The 23,041-nt window shown below is 39.1% G+C and overlaps 3 protein-coding genes across 3 annotated transcripts in view; 1 reads left to right on the top strand and 2 right to left on the bottom strand.

Moving 5' to 3' along the window:
- Positions 1 to 959: 959 nt before the first annotated feature.
- LOC137986265 (uncharacterized) lies at positions 960 to 2,552 on the bottom strand. Its single transcript, XM_068833493.1, has one exon. It carries the CDS (start codon positions 2,550 to 2,552, stop codon positions 960 to 962), a length of 1,593 nt encoding a protein of 530 aa, XP_068689594.1.
- A 5,417-nt stretch (positions 2,553 to 7,969) lies between these two features.
- The window catches only part of LOC137986266 (adhesion G protein-coupled receptor L4-like), a 22,632-nt gene continuing 7,560 nt past the window's right edge, over positions 7,970 to 23,041 (bottom strand). The window contains exons 3-7 of the mRNA XM_068833494.1: positions 21,513 to 21,606; positions 20,292 to 20,341; positions 10,139 to 10,259; positions 9,575 to 9,675; positions 7,970 to 8,108 (exon numbers count right to left, since the gene is read on the bottom strand). Coding sequence (XP_068689595.1) covers positions 7,970 to 8,108; positions 9,575 to 9,675; positions 10,139 to 10,259; positions 20,292 to 20,341; positions 21,513 to 21,606 — 505 coding nt within the window. The remainder of the gene's footprint in view (positions 8,109 to 9,574; positions 9,676 to 10,138; positions 10,260 to 20,291; positions 20,342 to 21,512; positions 21,607 to 23,041) is intronic.
- On the top strand, positions 13,311 to 14,251 carry LOC137986263 (uncharacterized). The gene has a single exon (XM_068833492.1). It carries the CDS (start codon positions 13,448 to 13,450, stop codon positions 14,249 to 14,251), a length of 804 nt encoding a protein of 267 aa, XP_068689593.1. The 5' UTR covers positions 13,311 to 13,447.

A 23,041-nucleotide genomic window follows, 5' to 3' on the forward strand; every position in this document is an offset into this window, starting at 1 on the left:
AACATTTTGCTGAGATTTTGTGCGCTAAAACACCAACATTTTAAAAACATTTCACATACTTTACCCCTCCAGTTTTACAGACATTTCCTGCCTTCTGTCAGGTTTTAAATACTTAATTTACAGAGATATTGTGAAAATTTTGCTGAGATTTTGTGCACTAAAACACCAACATTTTAAAAACATTTCACATACTTTTCCCCTCCAGTTTTTTTAGGGTTTTTGTGGACATTTTATAGATATTTCATGCATTCTTCTCACTCACTTTTTACAGAGATAACACTGACATTTTATATGGATGGATTTACAGAGATTTTTTCTCGTGTAAATTTTACAGAGAAAGTAAAGAGATTTTACAGACATTTTGTACTTATCGCATAAAATCTCTGTAAATTTTTCCTTCAATTTACATAGATTTTATTGAGATTTTGTACACATTTTATGTCATCGTAAGGACGAAAATGTGTTAAATTTTACAGACTTTTTATGGAGTTACAAAATCTCTGTAAGTGTGCAAATTTACAGAGATTGTAATTTACAAAGAAAATGTGGACATTTAACAGAGATTTTACCAACTTTTTGGAAGTCTGTAAATGGTTCAAGTTTTCCAGTGTTGGAGACAGATAATATCAACTTTGGGTAGCTTAGATTTAATTGATTTAATGTTCAATTTGGTATTCGAGACGGTTTGTTTCGTCGGTTTAAGCCTAGTTTTTAGGCCTTGAATATTCCAAGAAATTATATTAAATACGTTATTTTGATTATTCATCTTGAAGAAATAATAGTACAATGTAATGATTAGATAAATTAAAGTACGTTAAAAAATAAACGATAACTGTTGGACTACGTAAAAAATTAATAGAATAATATCAGTCGAATAAATACGACTAGATTGATTTGCATAAGCTGGTGAAAGAAGTGACTATTAAAGTAAAGCTTACTGTTCATTTCCGCTTTTATGTTCATCGACCGTTTTGAAGTGTAGCCAGAAGTAAATTCAGCAATTGCTGTGACGGGTCCCTTGATAGGTTCCTAGTTCCATTTGGTCGAGTGTTGAAATGTTTTCCTCTTGGATTATGTGACTGTTGCTTAGATCGTGGCGAAGTGGAAGAGTGTCCATTTTTTCTTGCCCATTGTATTAGTGCGCCAGCCAAAACAGCAAGACCTCGCTTGTTATAATGCTTTCCGTCACGTGTAAAAAGGCTTGCCTCCGTCGCTTTAACATCTATAAATTCCACATCCAGCAGTTTCATTTCCTCGTTTAATTGAGCGATACTGTCGTTCTTGGTATCTCCATTGTTGTTGAATTGTGGTGGGATTTTGCAGAAGGCAGTTTTGGCATTTGGGAACTTGGAGCGTGATTCTGTGACTAGGATATTCAATTTATCTCTCAGGCTCTCAGTAGTAGATTCTGTGTGGATATGGTTGGTGCCCAGGTGAAAAATGACACGCTTGACAGCTTCGTCTGGTGTGGCATCACTTTGTAGATAATTGATAGCTGAATCAAACGTTGCGCCGCTAAGTGATCCAATGCCCATGGTCAATCTACGGCTTTCAAGGCCGCGCGTGTTAGAATCACCAAAAATAATGGTGTCTCCGACGGGTTTTATTTTCTTGAAGGCTTTTTGTTCTTGAGTAACTTGTTTCCGTTGATCTTGGGAGCTGGCTGGGGGTCTGTCGTTTTCAGGCGAAAGGACAATGGATTCTCGAGATAATGATTTCCGGTGTGCGACAACTTCACCATTAAAAATGCTCTCTTGGATAGAATTCAATTCTTTCTCAATATCATCCACTCTTTTTTGAATTAACACGTTTTCTTCCATCACAGATGTGTTCCTTTGCTGTATCGTTTCATCATGATCATTGGCTTGTTCTGCTTTCTCTTCTGCTGTTCGAACGCGGGCAAATAGTTGTGTCATCTCTTGAGTTGTCTTCGCTTTGTACGCTGCGAAATTCTTGAAGTGGTTCTGAAGTTCTGTTTCGATGGACTCACGCAATGAGCGCTCTTTGATAATTAATTCATAACATCGTTGAGTTTCAGTTTTGGACTGTTGCAATTCAGCTGTTGTCGATTTAATTGTAGCTTGAAGATCTTGCAGAGTGCGTGTCGTGCTGTGAAGCGTTTCTTTAAGCGTGACATTTTCTTCAATTACTTTTGCTATTGAAGATTTTACAGACTGGATTTCTTTGTGATCAAATCCACCAGGAGTGCTTGGTAAGCTTCTTCTCCTAGAGTTCTGGGGTGATAAGCACTGACTGGATGATTGAGTGGTTATGAAACTATCGGTCTCAGTTTCTTTACTGTCAGACAGGGCGCCATTAATAATAGTGGCCAAAAGGTCATCTAATGATTTGGAGTTTCCGTAGTTTTCATCGGTCCGCTCTTTTTCAACGGTTTCCTTCAATTGCGGAAAAATTTCCTTACACCAATAACCGCAGTGGTTGCCCTGGATCAAGACGCGGTAGGTTGTTAGGTAAAAAGAAATAGTGAGATTGCCCAATCTTGTCGCGCCACGTGCTATGTCTGGAGGATCTTGCTCTTGGATTTGAGCCATCACCTTGGCTTGCTGATCACTTTTGCTCCATTCAATTTCGTATGTTTCTTGAGCATTGTCGTCTCGGGCTCAGTAAAAGTCATCGAGACATCTTATCCACAGCGGCAAATTCTCTGTGCTTGTCATGAATGCCGTGGTTTTGTCGCCATCATTGTATAGCTTAAAATTAATTTCCTCGAACAAAGCTTGTCTGGACTGTTTTCCTCCTGGCATGTCGAAGGTGTCATTTGTTTCTTTTATGTCCTTTTGTGTAGCGTGTTTGAGTATCTTTACTGAGTCACTTACATCACCGATTTAGGCTCTCTAGTGCTCTGTGCTAACCGCCATTGTGAGTGAGTGAGTGAGTGAGTGAGTGAGTGAGTGAGTGAGTGAGTGAGTAAAACAGTAAACAGTAAATCTTTATTGCGCCTTACTCTCCAAAGGGAGGTATCGGTCTCGTTACAATAAAGGTGATGATATCTACTAGAATAACTAATTAACTAAAAAGATCATACAATTACATGTAATACAATTGGTATAAAATTATTATTTTAATTATTTTGCATTTAGGAAGTCTTTTCTCTTCTGAAACATTAAATATGTGTATTTACCTATTATCTTTGAAGTGCTTTCGTTTTCTAGGGTAAGTAAATACCGTATTTTATCCTCATCATTAAGGCTTTTGAAAACAACATCGTGTGTTGAAAGGAGAGAATGGAGCTCATTTCTAATGTTATCGTACCCTGGGCAATACATCAAGAAGTGCCGCTCATCTTCTATATAGCCTCTATTGCAGACTAAACACGTTCTTCCATCTACTGGGATTGGTGCACCTCTATTTTCGTATTTCCCAGTCTGTATTCGTAAGCTATGAACCCCCAGACGCAATTTTGTCATACTTATTCTATGTGCTGGGTTTCTGATAGTTTTGAGATAGTCTTCCAATTGGTAGTCGAATTTGACTTCTTTGTGTGTAAGTGAGTGAGTGAGTGAATGAGTGAGTGAGTGAGTGAGTGAGTGAGTAAAACAGTAAACAGTAAATCTTTATTGCGCCTTACTCTCCAAAGGGAGGTATCGGTCTCGTTACAATAAAGGTGATGATATCTACTTGAATAACTAATTAACTAAAAAGATCATACAATTACTTGTAATACAATTGGTATAACATTATTATTTTAATTATTTTGCATTTAGGAAGTCTTTTCTCTTCTGAAACATTAAATATGTGTATTTACCTATTATCTTTGAAGTGCTTTCGTTTTCTAGGGTAAGTAAATACCTAATTTTATCCTCATCATTAAGGCTTTTGAAAACAACATCGTGTGTTGAAAGGAGAGAATGGAGCTCATTTGTGAGTGAGTGAGTGAGTGAGTGAGTGAGTGAGTGAGAGAGAGAGTGAGTGAGAGAGCGAGGGAGTGAGTGAGTGAGTGAGTGAGTGAGTGAGTGAGTGAGTGAGTGAGTGAGTGAGTGAGTGAGTGAGTGAGTGAGTGAGTGAGTGAGTGAGTGAGTGAGTGAGTGAGTGAGTGAGTGAGAGAGCGAGGGAGTGAGCGAGCGAGCAAGCAAGCAATGGAGGAAAATGAGCGCCCGGCTCAGCGTATGTTAATATTTGATTAAGAAGATAATAATGACGATGATGATGAAAAATCTTATTTTCTATGTAGACTCGAGGATACTCGAAAAAATCCGAGTGCTTCTTTGCAGGAGTCGAATCTATACCCACAACCTTCCGATTACTAGTTCGGATTCTCTACCACCGAGCTACAAAAGACCGTGGGAGCCGAGCCATTAAAGCATCCGAACTCGTAACTGGAAAGTCGTAGGTTAGACTCTGCCAAGGAGTACTCGGATTTTTTCGAATATTCCCGAGTCAACATCGCCGGAAAAGTAAATCTGTCATTTCATTCACTGAAGTTAACATGAAACATATCTCTCAGTAGAATGATTATGGTCATAATGCTTAGATTCATTGTTTTAATTGTCTGTGTTATCTTATGATATGGAATGTCATTATTGCTGCGAGCCGCAAAGCGAGCAGCAACACTAATCTTGACGGTCTCCCTGTGTGCTCTATATGCCAGGAAAAATCTCGATTTGTCTATTTTTTGTCTGTCTGTCTGTCTGTCCTGATGATTTTGATGTCATTCTGTGATCCTCCAGCGAGACAAAAGTGGCGTCCACAGTCGAAGAAGAAAAAAAGGAATTTTGGTCGCCAATCACGGAATAATTACATGGAGAGCCTCTTTGGAGCCTAGCGAAGGCATCTGGTTGGTTTTTATTACAAAACATCGCAATCGTAACCGATATTCATGTGAAAAATTATACACTTCTGACTCTGTTGCGCAGACATCGATCATTAGTATTCCACGTGGCTTGTCTATAACTTCGGCCGTCAACTTGTTTTCCACTCTCAACCTTATCTACTTTTTGCGTAGAATAACCTTTCAGAATAATTTCAGGGTTTATGAGATGATACTTTTTGATTGGGAGGCATATTGTGACAAAAAAATCAGCACTTCTGGCGACGCGTAAGTTACGTTATCGCTTTTGCCTGCATCCCTTTCATCACGTCGCTAAAAACAATCATAAAATATTCGCGGAAGGTCGATTTCTCTGAAATATGAAAGGGAGATTGCTGAAGAGTGGAGAATTCTACCGAAAGAATTCTACCGAAAGAACGTTAAATCTTCATTTTGAGCATTTATTTGAACCTAAAAGATGCAACATTTTACGGGAAATAATATTTTAAGAGAATACTTAGAAAAAAGACATCTTTTATGCAGTTGAGTCAATAAAAAATTGTCTTAAATCATTGCTTACTGGTTGTTTCAATGCATTAAATACAACTGCAAGCTTTAAAAGTTGTGCAAATATTACTCAATACTTCCACGTCTCATTCGCAGCACTTCACTTGCAAATGCAACAACTTAACAAATCGAAGTGGTCAAAATGTTGTTGACTCAGGAGACGCAGCCGATTAAGTCCACAACAGGTTTTTATCACCGTGATGAGAATATCGTGTTCGATAAAAGTAGAGACAACGCTAAACCAATTTCGATATATTCAACGCCAAAGAAAGCGTTTATTTCAGAGCGTGACCAAAATCATGACACAAAGAAAGAGCAAGCGTTGTCTATGACTTTCGCGCAATATGATTGGTTTATTTCCCAAAATGAGCGCTCCTGATCGGCTATTACTTTGCGTGATAAATTGACGCGAGCATGAGGCGAGCACCGTTGTCTAGACTCTTATCGCCAACGGCAAATTAGCCAATGAGATCGCGCGATTAAAAGCAGTTGTAGTTAAAATAGTATATAGAAGTATTTTATGATACGTTGAAGGAGTTACGAAATCGATACAGTTTGATTTTAACCATTATGGGCTTACCCCATGACAAGAGATGATACACGAGCATTTTGTGGCTAACGTTGTAGACCTCAACAGTGAACAAGTAAAGATAAATTCCCTCCACCAGCATCCAGCATAAAGCTGCCATAAAAAAGTACTGCATTAAAGCTGCTGCCGCCACACAGGCGCCCTGTAAAATATAATTCAGAAACCGGTCATTGGTGCGATTGACTGCAAGAACAGATGTACTAGGATCCGTAACCTCCCTTCCAAGGCATGAGGGACCTGTAGAGTGGAGTATGAGTTGATGCACAAAGAAAAAAATAGCGCGATCCAAAGCTAGTGCGCATGTGCAGAACATAGAATTCCAATTCGTAATAGCGTTTGTGCTCCAATCTGGAGTTTGCTATTATAACCAGGGCCCCGTTTCTCCAACGTCCCGAAATCTTTTCGGACCAGGAAGGGCATTTACAAAACTACTATCCAATTCTTTTGACAAGATGACTGTTTGATATGCTTTCAAAATAACGAAAAGCAAAATGGCTATGAAGTTTGGTGACTCTCCGTTCATAAAGTACATAGAGAGTTATGCCACTCGAAAAAGGCGTGAAAGGTTTCGGGACTTTCGACGAGTCCTAGATAATACCATAACGCCGAGTCTTTGCGACAAGTGTTTGGTTTCTTTGATGATGATTATTAACAAATCAGTTTTATTAATACATGCAGTACAGGGCCTACGCTTCATACCCCTGACGAACTAGCTGGCCCGTTTTCGGGGGCCTTAGTGTGAGTTTCGGCCCTTGTGCAGGCCCTTGTTTCGGCCCTTGTGCAGGGATGGCGCAGTGGTGAGAGCACTCCTTTCCCACCAGTGTGGCCTGGGTTCGATTCTCTGACTCTGCGTCAGATGTGGGTTGAGTTTGTTGGTTCTCTACTCTGCACCGAGAGGTTTTCTCCGGGTACTCCGGTTTCCCCTCTCCTCAAAAACCAACATTTGACTTGATTTGTGTTAATTGTTAATTTCAGTTTACAGTGTCCCCAATTAGCGCTCCAGCGCTAGAACGACTAGACACTTAAATAAAGTTCCTTTCCTTTCCTTTCCTTTGCTTTTCTCAGTTCAGTTTATGGCTCGGTTGCGAAACAGTGGCAAAGCAAGAGTACGCACCAATTAGTCATCCTAAACCATTTTCGAACAGTTGTGACTAAAATTGATATGCCACAGTCATGTGTGATACTTTTTGACAAATACATAACACAACGGTCATTCCATGCACCCCCTTGGCACTCGTTTCGAGAATTAGGCAATTACATGACCGCTCGGGCCACAAATAAACTATATGCCCTACAAAAGTCATGTAATTAATCATTATTATTAATACACCTTATTCCAAAATGGCAGCCATTTTACTATTCTTTTGTTTCCATGGAAATTGGCTCTTATGGCCTCGCTTTCAAACGTAAAATTCACTAGATTATTTAACCTTGAACGAGGCTATAAGGGTCAATTTGCATGGAAACAAAAGAATACTAAAATGGCGGCCATTTTGGAATAAGGTGTATACACAAGGCGAAATCGTACAAATTCATTTAATAAGAAAAAATGTTTAACAGAGATGTAGCATGAATCTATGGTATGGAAAGTTGTTGCTATAATACGATCAGCTAAACGAGCAAAAATTGAGAAAAAAAAAGAGTTAAAAAAAAGAAAACCACATCAACAATAATTCGCGCTAACTTTGGCATTGAAATGGTATCCTCAGGATCTCATTGGCCGAGCGACGTTGTTTGACATCTCTGCATGCGCAGTTAATTAGAATCAGGGGGGCAAATGCATTTCAATCCGGGCATTTCTCGTTTGGCCCACAAAATGGCGCGTTTTACAGAGGGCATTTTGTCATTTGGCCTGGCGTATTGATAATAATGGTTAGTTATTAATGACCGTCGAGGGTAACATTTTATATACACACAGCAGCTTCACCTCGCCAACCTAACGCATTATAGCGTATCAATTCGATATAGTAACTACTTAGGGCGCTCGCCTCACATCCTACGTAATTAGACAGTCTGTTTTTCCTTTTGTTCGCCTCGTCTTTCTCTCATCCATTTTTCTCATTCATTCGGTTTTTTCTAACCTTATTGGCCGTGGCATTAATTCCAACAAGAAAGGTAATTTGTCCTGTCAATAGAGAGGACATCAAGCTCACACGAATCTGGAATAAAGGCGAAATCATCTCTCTAGAGAAAAGTAAACAAAAAGAACATGAACTCACACATCAATTATTTGTTAATTATGCAACGGAGGTGGGCGAACGGGCCACTGCTGTAAATGTTCTATTAGAGCCCCTTTCTCCTTCCCCGCCCCCCTCCCCCCGCCCCACCTTTATTCGTTTTTACACTTCACTTTCTTTTGTTACCACCGTCAGTGGTATCGCCGTTATGACGGATGACGCAAAACTGAAATAGATACCTTATTAGCCACCTTTGTCCTTTTGATTGCCCCTCAACATTTGTACCCAGATCATTTGCATAACGGCACATGTCACATACACATTCATATTTAACTGACCACTCCCCACAGGGGCTTCTTTGGACAAATGAAACATATAATTATGCAGCAGAACAAAAACTGTTTTAAGAATCAAGTGCAGCCGAGAAGTTGAACCAGGGATCAAATTCAATAAAGGTTCAGACCTCATAAGCTCTGGATCTCGAAGCAACCGCCCTAGCCACTGGGCCACAGTCCCTCCTTCGAAAGTACTTTGAGTAGCTTCTAGTCTCAAACAAACTCGACCAATTGTCTTTTTTTTTCCATTAAAAGGAGAAAAATCTTAATACTACTACTACATTTTTAAAGCTTTCTGATCTTGATAATAGGGAGCTTACGAGTCGACGACGTTCGCACGACGGCGCTGTTGGGTCACCTCATGGTACCGCGTCACCGTCCTGTAGAATTTGTACTTTTATAAGATTTTCACACACAAACCATGGAAGCTTCGATTCGAATGAGAAACCAAACGATGAATGCAAAGCTCAGTTTCGTTTCTACAGGCCTAGGGAGGATATTTCTAAACGTACTGAACAGCTTCAGCTGCCTGACGAGATGACCATTTGTCTTTTAATTGTTTTAAAATTTTATCTTCTTATCTTTTAATTGTAAATAGCGGGAAGCTTAGTTGTCAAAATTCGTCTTGATGCTCCAGGTGTTTTTGCCGGGTCATCAAGTATCACATTTAGGGGCATGTTATTTAAGTGACGACCTTCTGCTGCACCATGGCGAATAGTCCAACTAAAAATAAAAGCGCTAGCGAAATTTAAAGCCTCATGCATAGCGCTTGAGACACATGCATAAGAAGTTTACATTTACATTTGCATTTACATACTTTATTGACTTTCCCCAAGGGGCCTTTTCAAAGACAATATTAACACAAATATATTCCTATTTTCAATGTCGTCAACTTTGGCGTGACTCCCGGCAAGTGCTCATGGAGGCATGCGTAGCAGACATGTCACGCAACCTAACGGCGCCGTCTTGCAAAGGTCGTCGATTCGTAAGATCCTTAATAAAATGATACAATCGTGTAAATGGCCTATTACTATTACGTCTTTGTGACTTATGCCTATATAGATTGGTTGCATATCACAAACACAACTCCACGTAGAAACTCTTCAGATGATTTATTTCATATATTTTTGTGACGTACGTTAGCAACCAGTGGCTGATTATAGTGATGACAGATCCCAGGATAGACAATCCCAAGCCAACGTACGTGAGGATCTCCAATAGGTTCCTGTCCGTTTGAGACTGTTAAAGATTGTGAAAATTCATTAATAATTCATGAAGAACAGCTGAGGACAACACAATTCACATCACATAACATTTAAAGGTACAGATATGAATGAACATCTCATCGTCATTGACCCTATTCGCTAAGGCTGATCGAAACATGTTTTACACTGCTCTAATGGCAGGCAAGTTCCGTAACCCAAGCATCTAACACGTGTGTTATTTTTCTCGGTTTGCCTTTACTGGTTTTTTTTCTAACACATAATACATACATATTACATATACATTATGTATATTGGAAGTTACTGTTGGTATTTATAAAACAAAAGTACAAACTTTAGTTTATTTGAACTCTATAAATACAAACGGTGTACTTATCTTGTAGTGCTGGTCTCGCTTCTTTCGTTTCATACCCGACATTTGATGTTTTTTGAAATTATTTGACTATTATGGAAACGATTACAGATTTATGTGCACTTACGAGTTTAGCATCAACATTTGTGAGGTCCATAAGCACTGCAAAATGTGTTAAATGGTTGCAAACACACGTTGTTTCTGAGCTGCCGGGTGTAAAATTGACGTAACAACCGTCGCCTGACCATCTTAATGAATAGAGAAATGTTAGTGTATCCAATGAACAGTTTGTAAAATAATCTTCAATTGGTGTCGACAGTAATTTCGGGATTGTTTAGGTTTTGCAGTGCTGCGCTCGGTGATAAGCTCAAAACTCCCGAGCAGTCGTCTTAACCAACCAAGGTAACTATTCGGAGTTTCCCGCGCGTTTCCCGCGCTGTGCGTCATGATTGGCTCGATTTTACTTATGGAAAGCCTCCCTTGGGAGATTCAGCACGCCCACTGTTGTAAAAGCCAATCAAAACAAAGTTATCTCAGCGAAAAGGGAAATATAATACTTTTCGCGGAGCACCATGGGTAAGAAAATATGATAACTCATCTGTGCGAGAAAATTTGGTTTTGGTTGAGAAACTAAATATTTTAAGCAAAAGCCGATACAACGTAGATTTGATTTGATTTTAGTGATGTACTATATTTGATTTTGGTCCCCATATGATCATACATCCGCTTGCCCATGTATATCAATGTGACCAGAATCACGTGACCATATTGCAAGCTCAAGTTTACAACTCAGCCAGGCGGCTGTATTTCAGCTAGTGTGTGTAAGTCATTTTATGATCAATTGACACCTGTCAAAACAAGGCTTCAGCTGACCATGTCCAAGATGATGCTGTGCTACAGAAGACAAAGAAGGCCACAAAATTTGGCCTGAAAGTTTTCAAAGGTAAGAGAAGAGTTCATACTTTTGCCAACCAGTGTTTGACTTCGTTTTTCCAGATAATTATTGCTGAAAATTAAACAATCTTCAGGCCAACAATTTGTTTCACTCGGAGTAATTCTCTCTTGTAGGGCTGGTCGCCCACCAAAACGAATTTCTTAGTGAAATCGAGGAATTTAAAAAATGTTTAAGAAAGTTCCACATGGTTGCAAGGAACAAGACGGGTCATTTTACAACAAACTAACGCTCACTTCAATTATAGCCACCATTTCATGTGGATCCTTTACCAACTGCACTTTCAATTTCCATTTCAAATGAAACTCAAAAACTTTAATCGAACGGTGAAAATGTTTTTACAACCAGACTTTCGATTTAGATTGCTGATTTAAACGGTGCTAAATGACCATTTTGCTGTTTGTGACGAGGATTTTAACGAAGGTTATTTAGATTTGCCATATTTGAAGCTTCTGTAAACACTTTCGCGCATGCTTTGTGCCGTTTGCACGTTTTCCACGCATGAATTGAGATGCCAATTAAATCGACTTTGGATGGTTTTTTTCTGCGATTGATGTTGAGATCACTTCGTGAGTATATACTAAAACAATTATTCTTTTAAATATTTACCTCACCGCTTTGCGGCTCGGTAAATATTTTACCACTATTCACCTCGATTTCAAAGAATATGTGTTAAATATTACACAAATATTGTTTAAAGGGTCTATGACAGATGTTTCTTTATTTACTCATTTGAAAGATCATGGTTTTCTGAGATAAAATCAATGAAAAAAATTCCATATCGATTCTCCTTCCGTGCGGCCTTTAGCCTGAAAAATTGGATTTTCAGTTCCGGGAAAGAGGAGGGATACAAAACCGCGCTGGTAAGGAGACTGTTATCCTGGTTTGTCTATTCAAGTTTTGATTGAAGCAGTTTTGTATTCTCTTGGGATCAAGCCCCAAGAGAAACTAGAAACAATGCTTATGCAAAATTTGGGTAGACAAACAAAGAATATTATGGTATTTTCCTCTTCGGGCAATTGACATCACTGGCCTGCTATTCCCAGTCTCCTTACGAGCGCGGTTTTTTATCCCCCGTCCCTTGGAAGTGAAAACTCCGATTTTTAAAAGGCTGGAAATCGGTATGGAATATTTGGGTTTTTTACTGGGTATCCCAGTCGTAAAATGGGTGGGATTTGTTCGTTTTCCTTTTTTTCTTTTTCTATTTTTTTTTTCCGTGGCGGGGAAAGTCTCTCCTATCACTCCCTTGCTAAGTGGTGTCTTTGTGCGTAGAGTCTCCCGCGCGTATTTTGGTAGGATTTCAGGGGGTAGTAGAAAGGCGTAGATTTCTCTGGTTTGACACAGTAGAATATTTCATTAACCTGCAATGGCGTCGAAGATTGAAACGCAAATGGCGTTTTCGAGGATCTTTAAACAAAATGTACCCTTACATGGAGCTAAAGAATGGAACGTAATTTAAATTTGATAAACAAGACAGGCGGTGATAAAAATATCTGGAATCTTAAAAGCGACGAGTAATGGACTTCGACAACAATCTGTCGCCCGTCGAGCCGTAATCAAAGTGAGCTGTAGTTCCAATATTGTACAAGTGTGGTGTTTTGTACAACACTGAAATAAAATGGAAAATTCTCTAGTAACTTATGGGTTTAACAAAGACAGAGAAGGAATTGAATTTAATTGTTTGTACTCAATTATGCACAGTCTTCCGGTAACAATTAGAAATTTCACTAATTCTTGTTAGTCAAAAATTATTTGAAAGAAATCTTGTTGCCCATTTTTTGCTTGATAATTCAAGTAAAGGGTTTTTCAGTAAAGGATTTGATGCTGAACACTGGTGGGAGATTTATTTAGTTGTGTTTTTGACACGGAGTGTGTTGGCGGCTTGTTTTGTTGGAATTACGTATGGTAATTTGAAACGATTGAGTTTCTTGTCTTTAAGCCTCTAATAGCAAATATGTTGTTTGTTTCAAAAAATATTTCGCTGGAAAAGGTGGCCTTATGAATTCATCATGTTGTGTAATATGCGAGCTTAACTGGTAGTTTTTATGGCAATAGTAAAGCCTTTTCGTGTCAAAATGAAGTAAGCGTCTTTCTGTTGTGTTAACTTATTAAATATTAATATACCATGCAGACTCGTCGCCAGACTTGTCTTCTTTGGTGATACTTGACGATTCGGGAACATTTTGAGAAAAAAAAATTTATAACGGGTCACACGCTCAACTTGATCGCCCGAACTTGCCCTGTTATGCATAATATCCACTTGGCCTTTTGACTTCCCATTGAAAAGACACTATATAATTTTTCACGTTGTTATTGTAAGATAGTTTTGTGCTGGTATGTAGATTTCGTTGGCATGCAGGTTACATATTTATGCTAAGTAGTTAATATTTAAGGAGTTTGTCCGTTAGGAGTTGTCACTTCGACGGCATCTCCGCTTTTGATCAGTTCATTTCGGAAATTTTGTTTTTAGTTTATTTTCGTGCTATGTCTAATCCACCGCCGGAAACTGCATCATTCCAACCTCAACAGATAGACTTTTCTAATTCCGAGACGATCTCGCTGATTTCTTCCCTTCTTGATTCGAAGTTGCAGAAAACATTTGGCGATTTCAAGCGCTCCTTGGACGAACGCGAGGTGGAAACTCGGCGAGAACTAAAGAAATTGAAAACAGACTCTAAGGCAGCTAGTTCACTTCAATTTAAAGGTAACAGAATCCAGTTTGAGTTTAATACACAGCTCCTTGACTGCCTTGATCTGGCTATCTCTAATCTGTCCGAGGGAAACCTGCTGGCTGTTCAAGAACATCTCCAAAAGGCCAAGTCTGACCTTGAGAAACGCATTAAGTTGATCCGCTTTGCTGATAAAAGTCCCGCTGGCTGGGCTGCAGTTGAAGAATATGAGTCCGACGAACTCGCTGAAAATTCGGAAGACGAGAAGAAACTTCGGGCAGCTGAGCGTCGTGCGTTTACCAAGATTAAGCAGAAGTCTTCCGGCAGATCTCGTGTTTCAAGGTTCTCAAATGCTGCTAAATTCCGAGATTTTCAGGCTGTAAAAGTCCCTGGATCTTCGACTTCTGCCGTTACGTCTTTTCCATTTTCTGCTCACCGCTCTTATTTTCATCAGCCCTTTCGTGCCGCCCGACACGTCCAGCCTTCTGACATCTGCTTTAACTGCAATCAGCGAGGACACTGGTCTAATTCGCCAGCCTGTCCTTTGTTCTACAAAACAAGATCTAGTCTCCCCAGCACTGCCGCCAGTTCAACGTCCACAAAGTCAACCACCGTCTGATTTGGCAAATGTTTTTGCACGATTGGGTCCAGATAAGTACTCTGACTTTGACTTTGACTTGGATCACATTTCTCTTGATTCTTACTTTGCAGAATATTTTGAAGGCTCTAGTCAAGTTATTGTTAAGGGTAGGCTTAAAGCTAATATTTCCTTTTGGCAAAGCATTGGTGCCTCTAAGTTTATTTTAGATACCTTAAGTTTTGGTTATAAGATTCCCTTTTCACGGGAACCTACAATTGTTTTTCTTAATAATAATCGCTCAGCTTTGGGTGAGAGTGATTTTGTAGAATCCGCTATTCAGGAGTTACTTAGGGTTGGCTCTATTGTTTCGTGTACTCGCCCGCCTGACGTGGTTAACCCATTGTCTGTTTCTGTACAGTCAAGTGGTAAGACGAGGCTTATATTGGATCTTAGGCATGTTAATTTCTTTGTGAATAAGTCCAAAATTAAGTTTGAGGATGCTCAGTCTATGCTAAATTTTTTGATTGGCGAGTCTCTTTCTAATTTGTGGGCTTATTCTTTCGATATTAAGTCTGGGTATCATCATGTTGAAATTTACCCCACACATCAAAGATTTCTCGGTTTTTCGTGGGTTTTCAATGGGGTTCGGAAGTATTTTAAGTTTGTCGTCCTGCCCTTTGGTCTTTCTACGGGCCCTTATATTTTCACCAAAGTTATGCGTCCCCTCGTCAAGCATTGGCGTTCTCAGGCCCTCCGCATTGTAGTTTATTTAGATGACGGTCTGGGAGTATGTGGTACGAAGGATACTTGCCTTCGACAATCTTTGTTGGTGCATTCTGATTTAATTAGCTCGGGGTTCGTCCCAAATAAGGATAAGTGTATGTGGATCCCTAGTCAGTTGCTTCGCTGGCTTGGTTTTCACTGGGATTTTGCTCGGGGCTTGTTGTCTATTCCTGAAGATAAGATATCAGTTCTGCTTGCGTCCATAGGGGAGGTTTCTAGTTCTCGTGTAGTAACTGCCAGGATGCTGGCTCAGGTTACCGGGCGTATCATTTCCTGTATGCTTGTTTTTGGCCATATTTGCAAGATTATGACGAAAGCATTGCATTCTGTTATTGTAGATAGAGCATCTTGGAATGCCGGGGTTTTTCTTACTGATGAAGCTATTTCTGAGTTAAATAATTGGTGTGCCAATGCTCGGGCACTTAATTCTAGACCTTTTGTCTATCCAGTTAATGTTCCTCATCACATTGTCTATTCCGACGCTAGTGACGTTGCTTGCGCTTCTTACATTTATGTTGAGGTCGACGGGTTTCTTGTTGCCCACAAGAATTTTGATGATCTTGAAATGAAGCAAAGCTCCACTTGGAGGGAATTGAAGTCTGTTAGTTTTGCGTTGAGAAGTTTTGCTCCCATTTTGCATAATTCCTCTGTTAAGCTTTATACTGATAATAAAGCTGTAGCGTTCATTACAGATTCCGGGAGCAATAAGCCACATTTAAATACTATTGCTAAGGATATTTTCTGTTTGTCTTCAGCTCATGGTATTAGGTTGTCAGTGGAATGGATTCCTCGTACGCTTTATCAGAAAGCTGATTATTACAGTAAGATCGTTGATTTTGACGACTGGTGTGTTTCCAACGATTATTTTCGTGCAATAGATTCTCGATGGGGTCCTTTCACTGTAGATTGTTTTGCTAGTTATGCAAATACTAAGTTGCCTAGGTTCTATTCGCGCTTTTACAGTCCCAACACTTTGGGTGTAGATGCTCTTAGTCATAGCTGGCAAGGTGAGAACTGTTGGTTGGTCCCTCCTGTTTGCCTTGTCACTCAAGTTATTGAGCATGTCAAATTATGTAAGTGCGTAGGCGCCCTTGTGGTCCCTTATTGGCCGTCTGCCATTTTTTGGCCATCCATCATTAATGAAGATCGTTCTTTCCGTAGTTATATTGTTGACTTCCTTTACGTTGCTGAAGGGAAGCGAGTTTTTGTTCACGGCGTTAATAAGAATTGTATTTTTGGTTCTGATAATTTTAGTTCGTCTGTCCTTTTCTTGCGTATTAATGGCGCCAATTAAATCTAAGCAATTATTTTTTTTTTTTTTTTTTTTTTTTTTTTTTTGTGATTTTCATCTGTTGGAATTAAACTGTTTGCCACTTGGCTTTGTGTGTTTATTTGTTTCGCCACTGGGCTTTTTGCACACTTGATTTACTCTGGATGTATTAATGGGGCTAAATAAATCTAAGCAATTAGATTGTATTTTTTGTTTTATCAGCTATTGGAATTTAAGTGTTTGCCACTTGGCTTTGTGTGTTTATTTGTTTTGCCACTGGGCATTTGCACACTTGTTTTACTCTGGATGTATTAATGGGGCTAATTAAATCTAAGCAATTAGATTGTATTTTTTGTTTTATCAGTTATTGGAATTTAAGTGTTTGCCACTTGGCTTTGTGTGTTTATTTGTTTTTCCACTGGGTTTTTGCACATTTGATTTACTCTGGACGCCGCTGGTAGTAGCCCTTGTTAGACTAAAAAATTCTTGTTCTATTTTTGTTTCTTCCTGCACAAGGTGATATTGCTTTTGCGCAGATTAGTTCCACCCTACAGAATCCTGAACTCCGAAGACTTGCCAGTTCTCTTCCGGCTCGTGCATTGCAGTCCAAGGCTCCACGCACCATTGATCAGTATTCCAGGTCTTTTCAGAAATTCAGAGTCTGGGCATCTTGCTTCCCCGAGATCACGGCTTTGCCTACAAGGCCGTTAGACGTCGCTCTTTACCTAGAGCATCTTATTCGAGGTGATACAAGCTCTTCCGTACTTCAGTCTGCATCTTGTGGTATTTCGTGGGCTAATAAGCTCTATGGTTTTCCCGATCCCTGTCAAGATCCTCTGGTGAAGAACATTCTCGAGGCTGGTATTCGGATTTCAGCTAAACCAGTAGTTAAAAAGGAGCCAGTTACTCCTGAGATGATTTCGTCAATTTGTTTAAAGTATGCCTCGCCATCTGCTAACCTGTCTAGTTTCCGAATTGCAGCTTTATTTGTCACTGCTTATTGTGCATTTTTACGCTTTGACGAGCTAGCTAAGTTGCGCTGTTGTGATGTAAATTTCCAAAATTCGGAGTATGTTAAGATTACTATTGCCAGTAGTAAGACTGACGTATATAGGGATGGTTCTTCAGTTCTTTTGGCTAGGACGGGTACTGTCACTTGTCCTTATACGATACTTTATCGTTATTTTCATCTCGCTTGTTTGAATTGTAATTCTAGTGACTTTGTATTTCGCAATCTTGTTTATCATAAGTCCACTCTTAGTTATTCTCTAGGTTCACGACCTATATCCTATTCTAGGGCTAGGGAGCTTTTGCTTAATTCTTTAGTTGAACTAGGTTTTCCTAAGTCTAGTTATGGTTTTTACAGCTTAAGATCAGGTGGCGCCTCCGCCGCTGCAAACGCTGGCATCAGCGATCGTTTGTTTAAACGACATGGTCGTTGGAAATCGGATCGTGCCAAGGATGGCTATGTTAAAGATAACATCAATTCTCTTCTCTCAGTTTCTCGTTCCTTAGGTCTATAGTTCTCTTTAAATTGTGCTTTATCTTCGAAATGGGGCAATTTATGTCTGATCAATAAACGAGATGCCCCCTCCTATGACTGGTGTTTTCTTCCTTATACTAAGTTATAAATTATTTTGTTTTCGTTTCACTGCAGAGTGATTAGATAACAAATATAATTTTTCACGTTGTTATTGTAAGATAGTTTTGTGCTGGTATGTAGATTTCGTTGGCATGCAGGTTACATATTTATGCTAAGTAGTTAATATTTAAGGAGTTTGTCCGTTAGGAGTTGTCACTTCGACGGCATCTCCGCTTTTGATCAGTTCATTTCGGAAATTTTGTTTTTAGTTATTTTCAGTGTTTATTACTATCCTAGGGCAATTTATGTCTGATCAATAAACGAGATGCCCCCTCCTATGACTGGTGTTTTCTTCCTTATACTAAGTTATAAATTATTTTGTTTTCGTTTCACTGCAGAGTGATTAGATAACAACGTAAAATATTCGCGGACCGGTCGATTTTCGCTGAAATTTGAAAGGATGATTGCTAACGAATAGAGAAAGATTTTCACAATAACGAAAAATTCCTGTGTTAAGCATGAGAATTCGACGAAGAGATAAATGCGACTAAACTTGTTGCGTGCGTTGCTATTTTTGTGATTTGACTGTTGTGCAAATTTTGATAGAGAATATCAAATTATGAAAAAATATCTACGGACAGATCGCTAAAAAATCTTTATATTTAGCGGTTATAAAAGATGGAACGCTTGACGAGAAATAATATTTTTGTCAATACAATGCATTTGAAAGAAGAACAAATTCGCGGGAAACGGGACGCGGTGGAAATATGTTAACAAATTTGCATACGTGCGTTGAAATGTGATACGCGAGGAGACAGGAATTTTATTTCTCTGACAAATGATTTTGTCATTGTAGGGGATAAGATGAAATTTATTTGGGACGCCAACAATATTCTTTAACTTCCTGGTCAATCCATTTTATTGCTATGACTTTCCAGTGCGAAATTTGTTTAAATGGAACTCACGCTTTTTGTGAATTTTGAGTGTCATGAAATTACATCATTTGCGTGGCAATTACTCTAACCCAAAACAGATAGTAACAAACTTTATATTTTTTAACCATTTCTTCTGCTTTTGTGCTTGTCAGCATTGTGATTTGCGATAATTCGCAAGTCTGTTTTTGTATCTCATAGATGTTCAGATTTTCAATTACCTGGCCGCTCAACCTCGCGATTGTGTAAATAGTTCACGCTGAAGTCAAAATAGATACGTCCTCAGGAACCTGACAAAGAAGGCTTACTGACCCGACAGATGAAATCTAAATATTCAGTTAAATATTACAACAAAATTAAAAAACCAAAGACGTTGTTTTACTCTGAAAACGACGAACGATTAACGTGCTTTCCCGCAGTTCATTTAGTTGACACAAGGTGATTACGTGCACCTTTATGGTTGCCTAGCACGTGATCAATTTCTTCCTTTTTGACAAAGCATCAAAAAAGTCAGAGATTGCAGAAATCTTCGTCTTTTTACGATCGATTGTCATTAATCTTTAGATGAGAATTCGATTCAGAGCTATCTATAAAAACTGTTTTTTTTTCCTCAATCTGAGAAGAAACGAGTGAATTTTACTCAAGAGCGTGTTTTGTTATCTTTAAACTGAATTTATTACCAAAGCTTAAAAACTAAAACACCTCGAAATGGGACAGGATATTCAACAATTATTCCATGAGCGCGCGTTGGATATGAGATGGTAAATAGCCAACGAGGTGCGTAGCGCCGAGTTGGCTATAACCACTCTCATATTCAACAAGCGCGAATGGAATAATTGTTTTATTAAATTCCTTAAACTCCAAAAGTTTAGAAGTACGAAATACGAGCGAAAAAAGCGAGAAAATCCTAGCGAAATCGCAAAAAGTTGATGAAGATGCGATGTTGTGTAATACCTCGTGGTCAGACAGACGCAGGCTCATCACAAAAACATTTCTTACCTTTTCGCGTATCTCTAAGCTTCGAAAGTGATCCAAACTTTCCACAAAAACGTTTTTCTTTTGCTTTATACCGAAAGAAATTTCGCTTTCTGACGTAAACGTTTTTAGTTTAGCAACGCTAAGCGAAATCATTTACCATATAAGGTCAAACTAAGGTATATCAGCTGATAACCGAGATTGAGTGAACCAATCACAGCACGAGAATTGCATTATCCGAGGTTGAGAATTTAATAATACAAAATAATTAAAGGTGTGAACGTATGAGCCAAAGGGCCTCTGCTGGAGCGATATGCGGGTGACCCTCAAATGGTCTTAATGACCCCCCACTTGAAAAAATTAACTGGAACCCTGAAGTTCAATACCACCCAATTCAGTGCCTTCTGTTTTTGTGTAACACGTACAACAGGCAACCCATTGTACGCTTTTATGGTGAGTCTAGTTTAAATATCAAAAATGATGTTTCGATTGAGTAAATAAAGAAAAATCTGTCATATACACTTTAAGTTTTCTTACTTGCTTTCTGAGAGATTCCAGAACACACATTCTCTATCGTTTCCTGCGGACTAAAGTCAAGTAAACTTCTTGGAACTTGTGCAACTATCCATTCCATTAAAAGCAATTAAGACTCTGCTCTGACGAAAGCTACAAGATTAAATTTAGTTAAATTCTCTAATAGACAATAGGCGCGTCTTCGAAGCTACAGAAGAAGAAATTGATCAAGTCCTAATTTTCCAGACCTTCTAACTAAACACCATCGTATTTCTTCCCTTTTGAATGTGTCAAATTTACATTTTAAAGACAAAATCAGTTAAACTACAATCAGAGATAGGCGAGCGATCAGTATTACACAGATCATGCATGAGTTTATTATTTATCTGCTAATCTCCACACATACCGATTCATTTCTTTTCAAGGATGATGCTCTTTTTCACGAAAGATTGAGATCAGAAACCCATGACCCGGAGCCTACAGCTCCCATACTGGGCCTATGTAACGGCATTTTTACAGACCGATCTATTTTTAGACTATCTTTTCCCGAAAAAACAAAGGCACGTCCGGTTCGGTGACCTTATGACGTCAGCTTAATTTCTTGTAATTGGTCATCGGGCTCCTGTGGGAGTCTCATTCGCGAGAAATTCAATCTAAAAATAAATCGGTCTGTGAAAACGCCGTGACACGAACAAAGTAGAGTTGTAGGCTCCAGGTCATGGGTTACTGTTGAGGTCCATTGATTTATTAGCCAAAAGGAATTTTAACCGACCGCGTGCGTCTGTTCAGTAATAGGTCGCAAATGACGTCAAAATGTGGCAAGAACAAAAACGTGGCATACGAGGCGGTGTCACGGACGTTCTTATCACAATTCATTCTCGTCACCAGACCCAAGGCTCTGGGAAACTCCGTGTAGGAGAACATGCGCCGTAGGGTTCTTACAGCCAAAAATTGGCTATTTAAACCTTACAGCGCCTGCTCACTCCTCGTGCTAACATGAATGCACCAATTAGAGACGCTTTTGATTGTTCTTCACGAAAACCAATGAGAAGACACTTTGTTTCAGGGTTCCCTAGAGCTCTTCTCTCCCTCGGTCAAGAGAAGAGCTCTGGGGTCGAGAGTGACCGCAATTTGGCGTCTTCGGTGATTGTTTTTTTATGACGCCAGCTATGCGTCTGTCCTCTATAATGGATCATATGCGAGAACGCAAAATGCAAAATGCGTGTATTATGTAATAACTGATACCTTCAAGTTCTTAAACACCAAGGTGACATTTTTTACCAATTCTGCTTTTGCAGGAGGAAATATTGACACTGATATTATATGGGTGTTAATTGTCCTGTCAAAAGAAACAACAACAAGAAACAGAATGAAGTGAAGATAACGAGACAAGACTAAAAGTGCCATGAACATCAGACTTCAGCACAGGATGAAATAATCGATTTAACTGGGTTTAAAGCTTACTTAAAGTACACAAATGAGATATTTAATTTATATTTAATGTCTCTACTAAAGACCTGAAATGAACCTTTAATTGCCTTTTGTGGGTGAATTGAAGCCTAGCTTGTGAAGGAAGAAGGAAGAACAAATTATAGTTTATTAGGATCTACCTAACAGTTCGTTGGGAAGTAATTCCCTTGAAGTGCCACTACGATGAAAATTTTGCATGTCCTTTTTTCTTTAGATTTTGAAAATAGACGTACTAAATAGGTATCATGCTAATTTTTATCTCAAAATTCTCACGGAAAGTATAATTATTGTAACGTAGTTTTTCGGTTTTCGCTGTCCGCCATTACTCGAAGGGCAAATGACCGTGAGCTAGGAAAAGGGTTGGGTGTAGCTGGATTGCCTGGGGTCTGGAGTCATATGCGCAACGCTCAAAATAAACGCGGCTAATTTCCCATACCGCCTATGAGATGTGAGAGATCACCGAGTTACTTTTAGCTGATATCATATATATTACTCCTTGATCGACTTGTTCGCTTTTTCAAACGCCCACGAAACGATGCGCGTATGACGTCACGAGCCAACTCTTGCGTCAAGACTGCTTACAAATCAATCGGAGGCTTCTCCACTGCCGTCCGATTAATGACCGACAAATTTTTAGCGGTTTTGGGCTAGCTATTTCCCGACTTATCTCGCCTCTATCGTTCCAAATTTAAATGCATTGTATTATTTTGAACATATTGACCTAATTGACGTTGAAAAAATCGAAAAAAAAACAAAAATGTTCGTCGTAATGGCACTTTAAGATTTTCGATTCTTGACTCTACGTTTAGACAACGAGTAAATTATTTGTGTGTTAACTTTATAAAGAGTGAAGAAGTTGAACAGAATGCAAAACACGCGAAGCAAATAGTCGCCCCTCCTCCCGCCCCACCCACAACGTTGCAAACATTCACCCGCAGTTTTTCAGGCTTTCAACACTGTATAAGGTGGGGAAGAGGAGAACTGCACTTGAGTTTTTAAATCATTTGTATTATTTGCTTTTGAAAGTAATTTTGAAATCATGGATAATTACGAGTTTTGAATGACGGTCCCAAAGAATTTTGTCCACGTAGTAGTGTTCGCTTCCTGATGGCGTATGACAAAACAGTGCTGAAATGTAGGGAATACTTTGGATTTCCTTGTTTACGTCTGGTAAAAAAAAAAAGCGAAGTATTCCCCCACACCTCGACTCTGTTCTTATGTTCTTTCACCATTCAAAATCAGCTTTTTCGCGGCATTCCAGGCGCGCCTTAACCACCACAAATTCCTTCAGGGTTTCACAGGGT

The sequence above is a fragment of the Montipora foliosa genome, unplaced genomic scaffold, assembly GCF_036669935.1.
Source record: "Montipora foliosa isolate CH-2021 unplaced genomic scaffold, ASM3666993v2 scaffold_172, whole genome shotgun sequence".
Classification (NCBI taxonomy): domain Eukaryota; kingdom Metazoa; phylum Cnidaria; class Anthozoa; order Scleractinia; family Acroporidae; genus Montipora; species Montipora foliosa.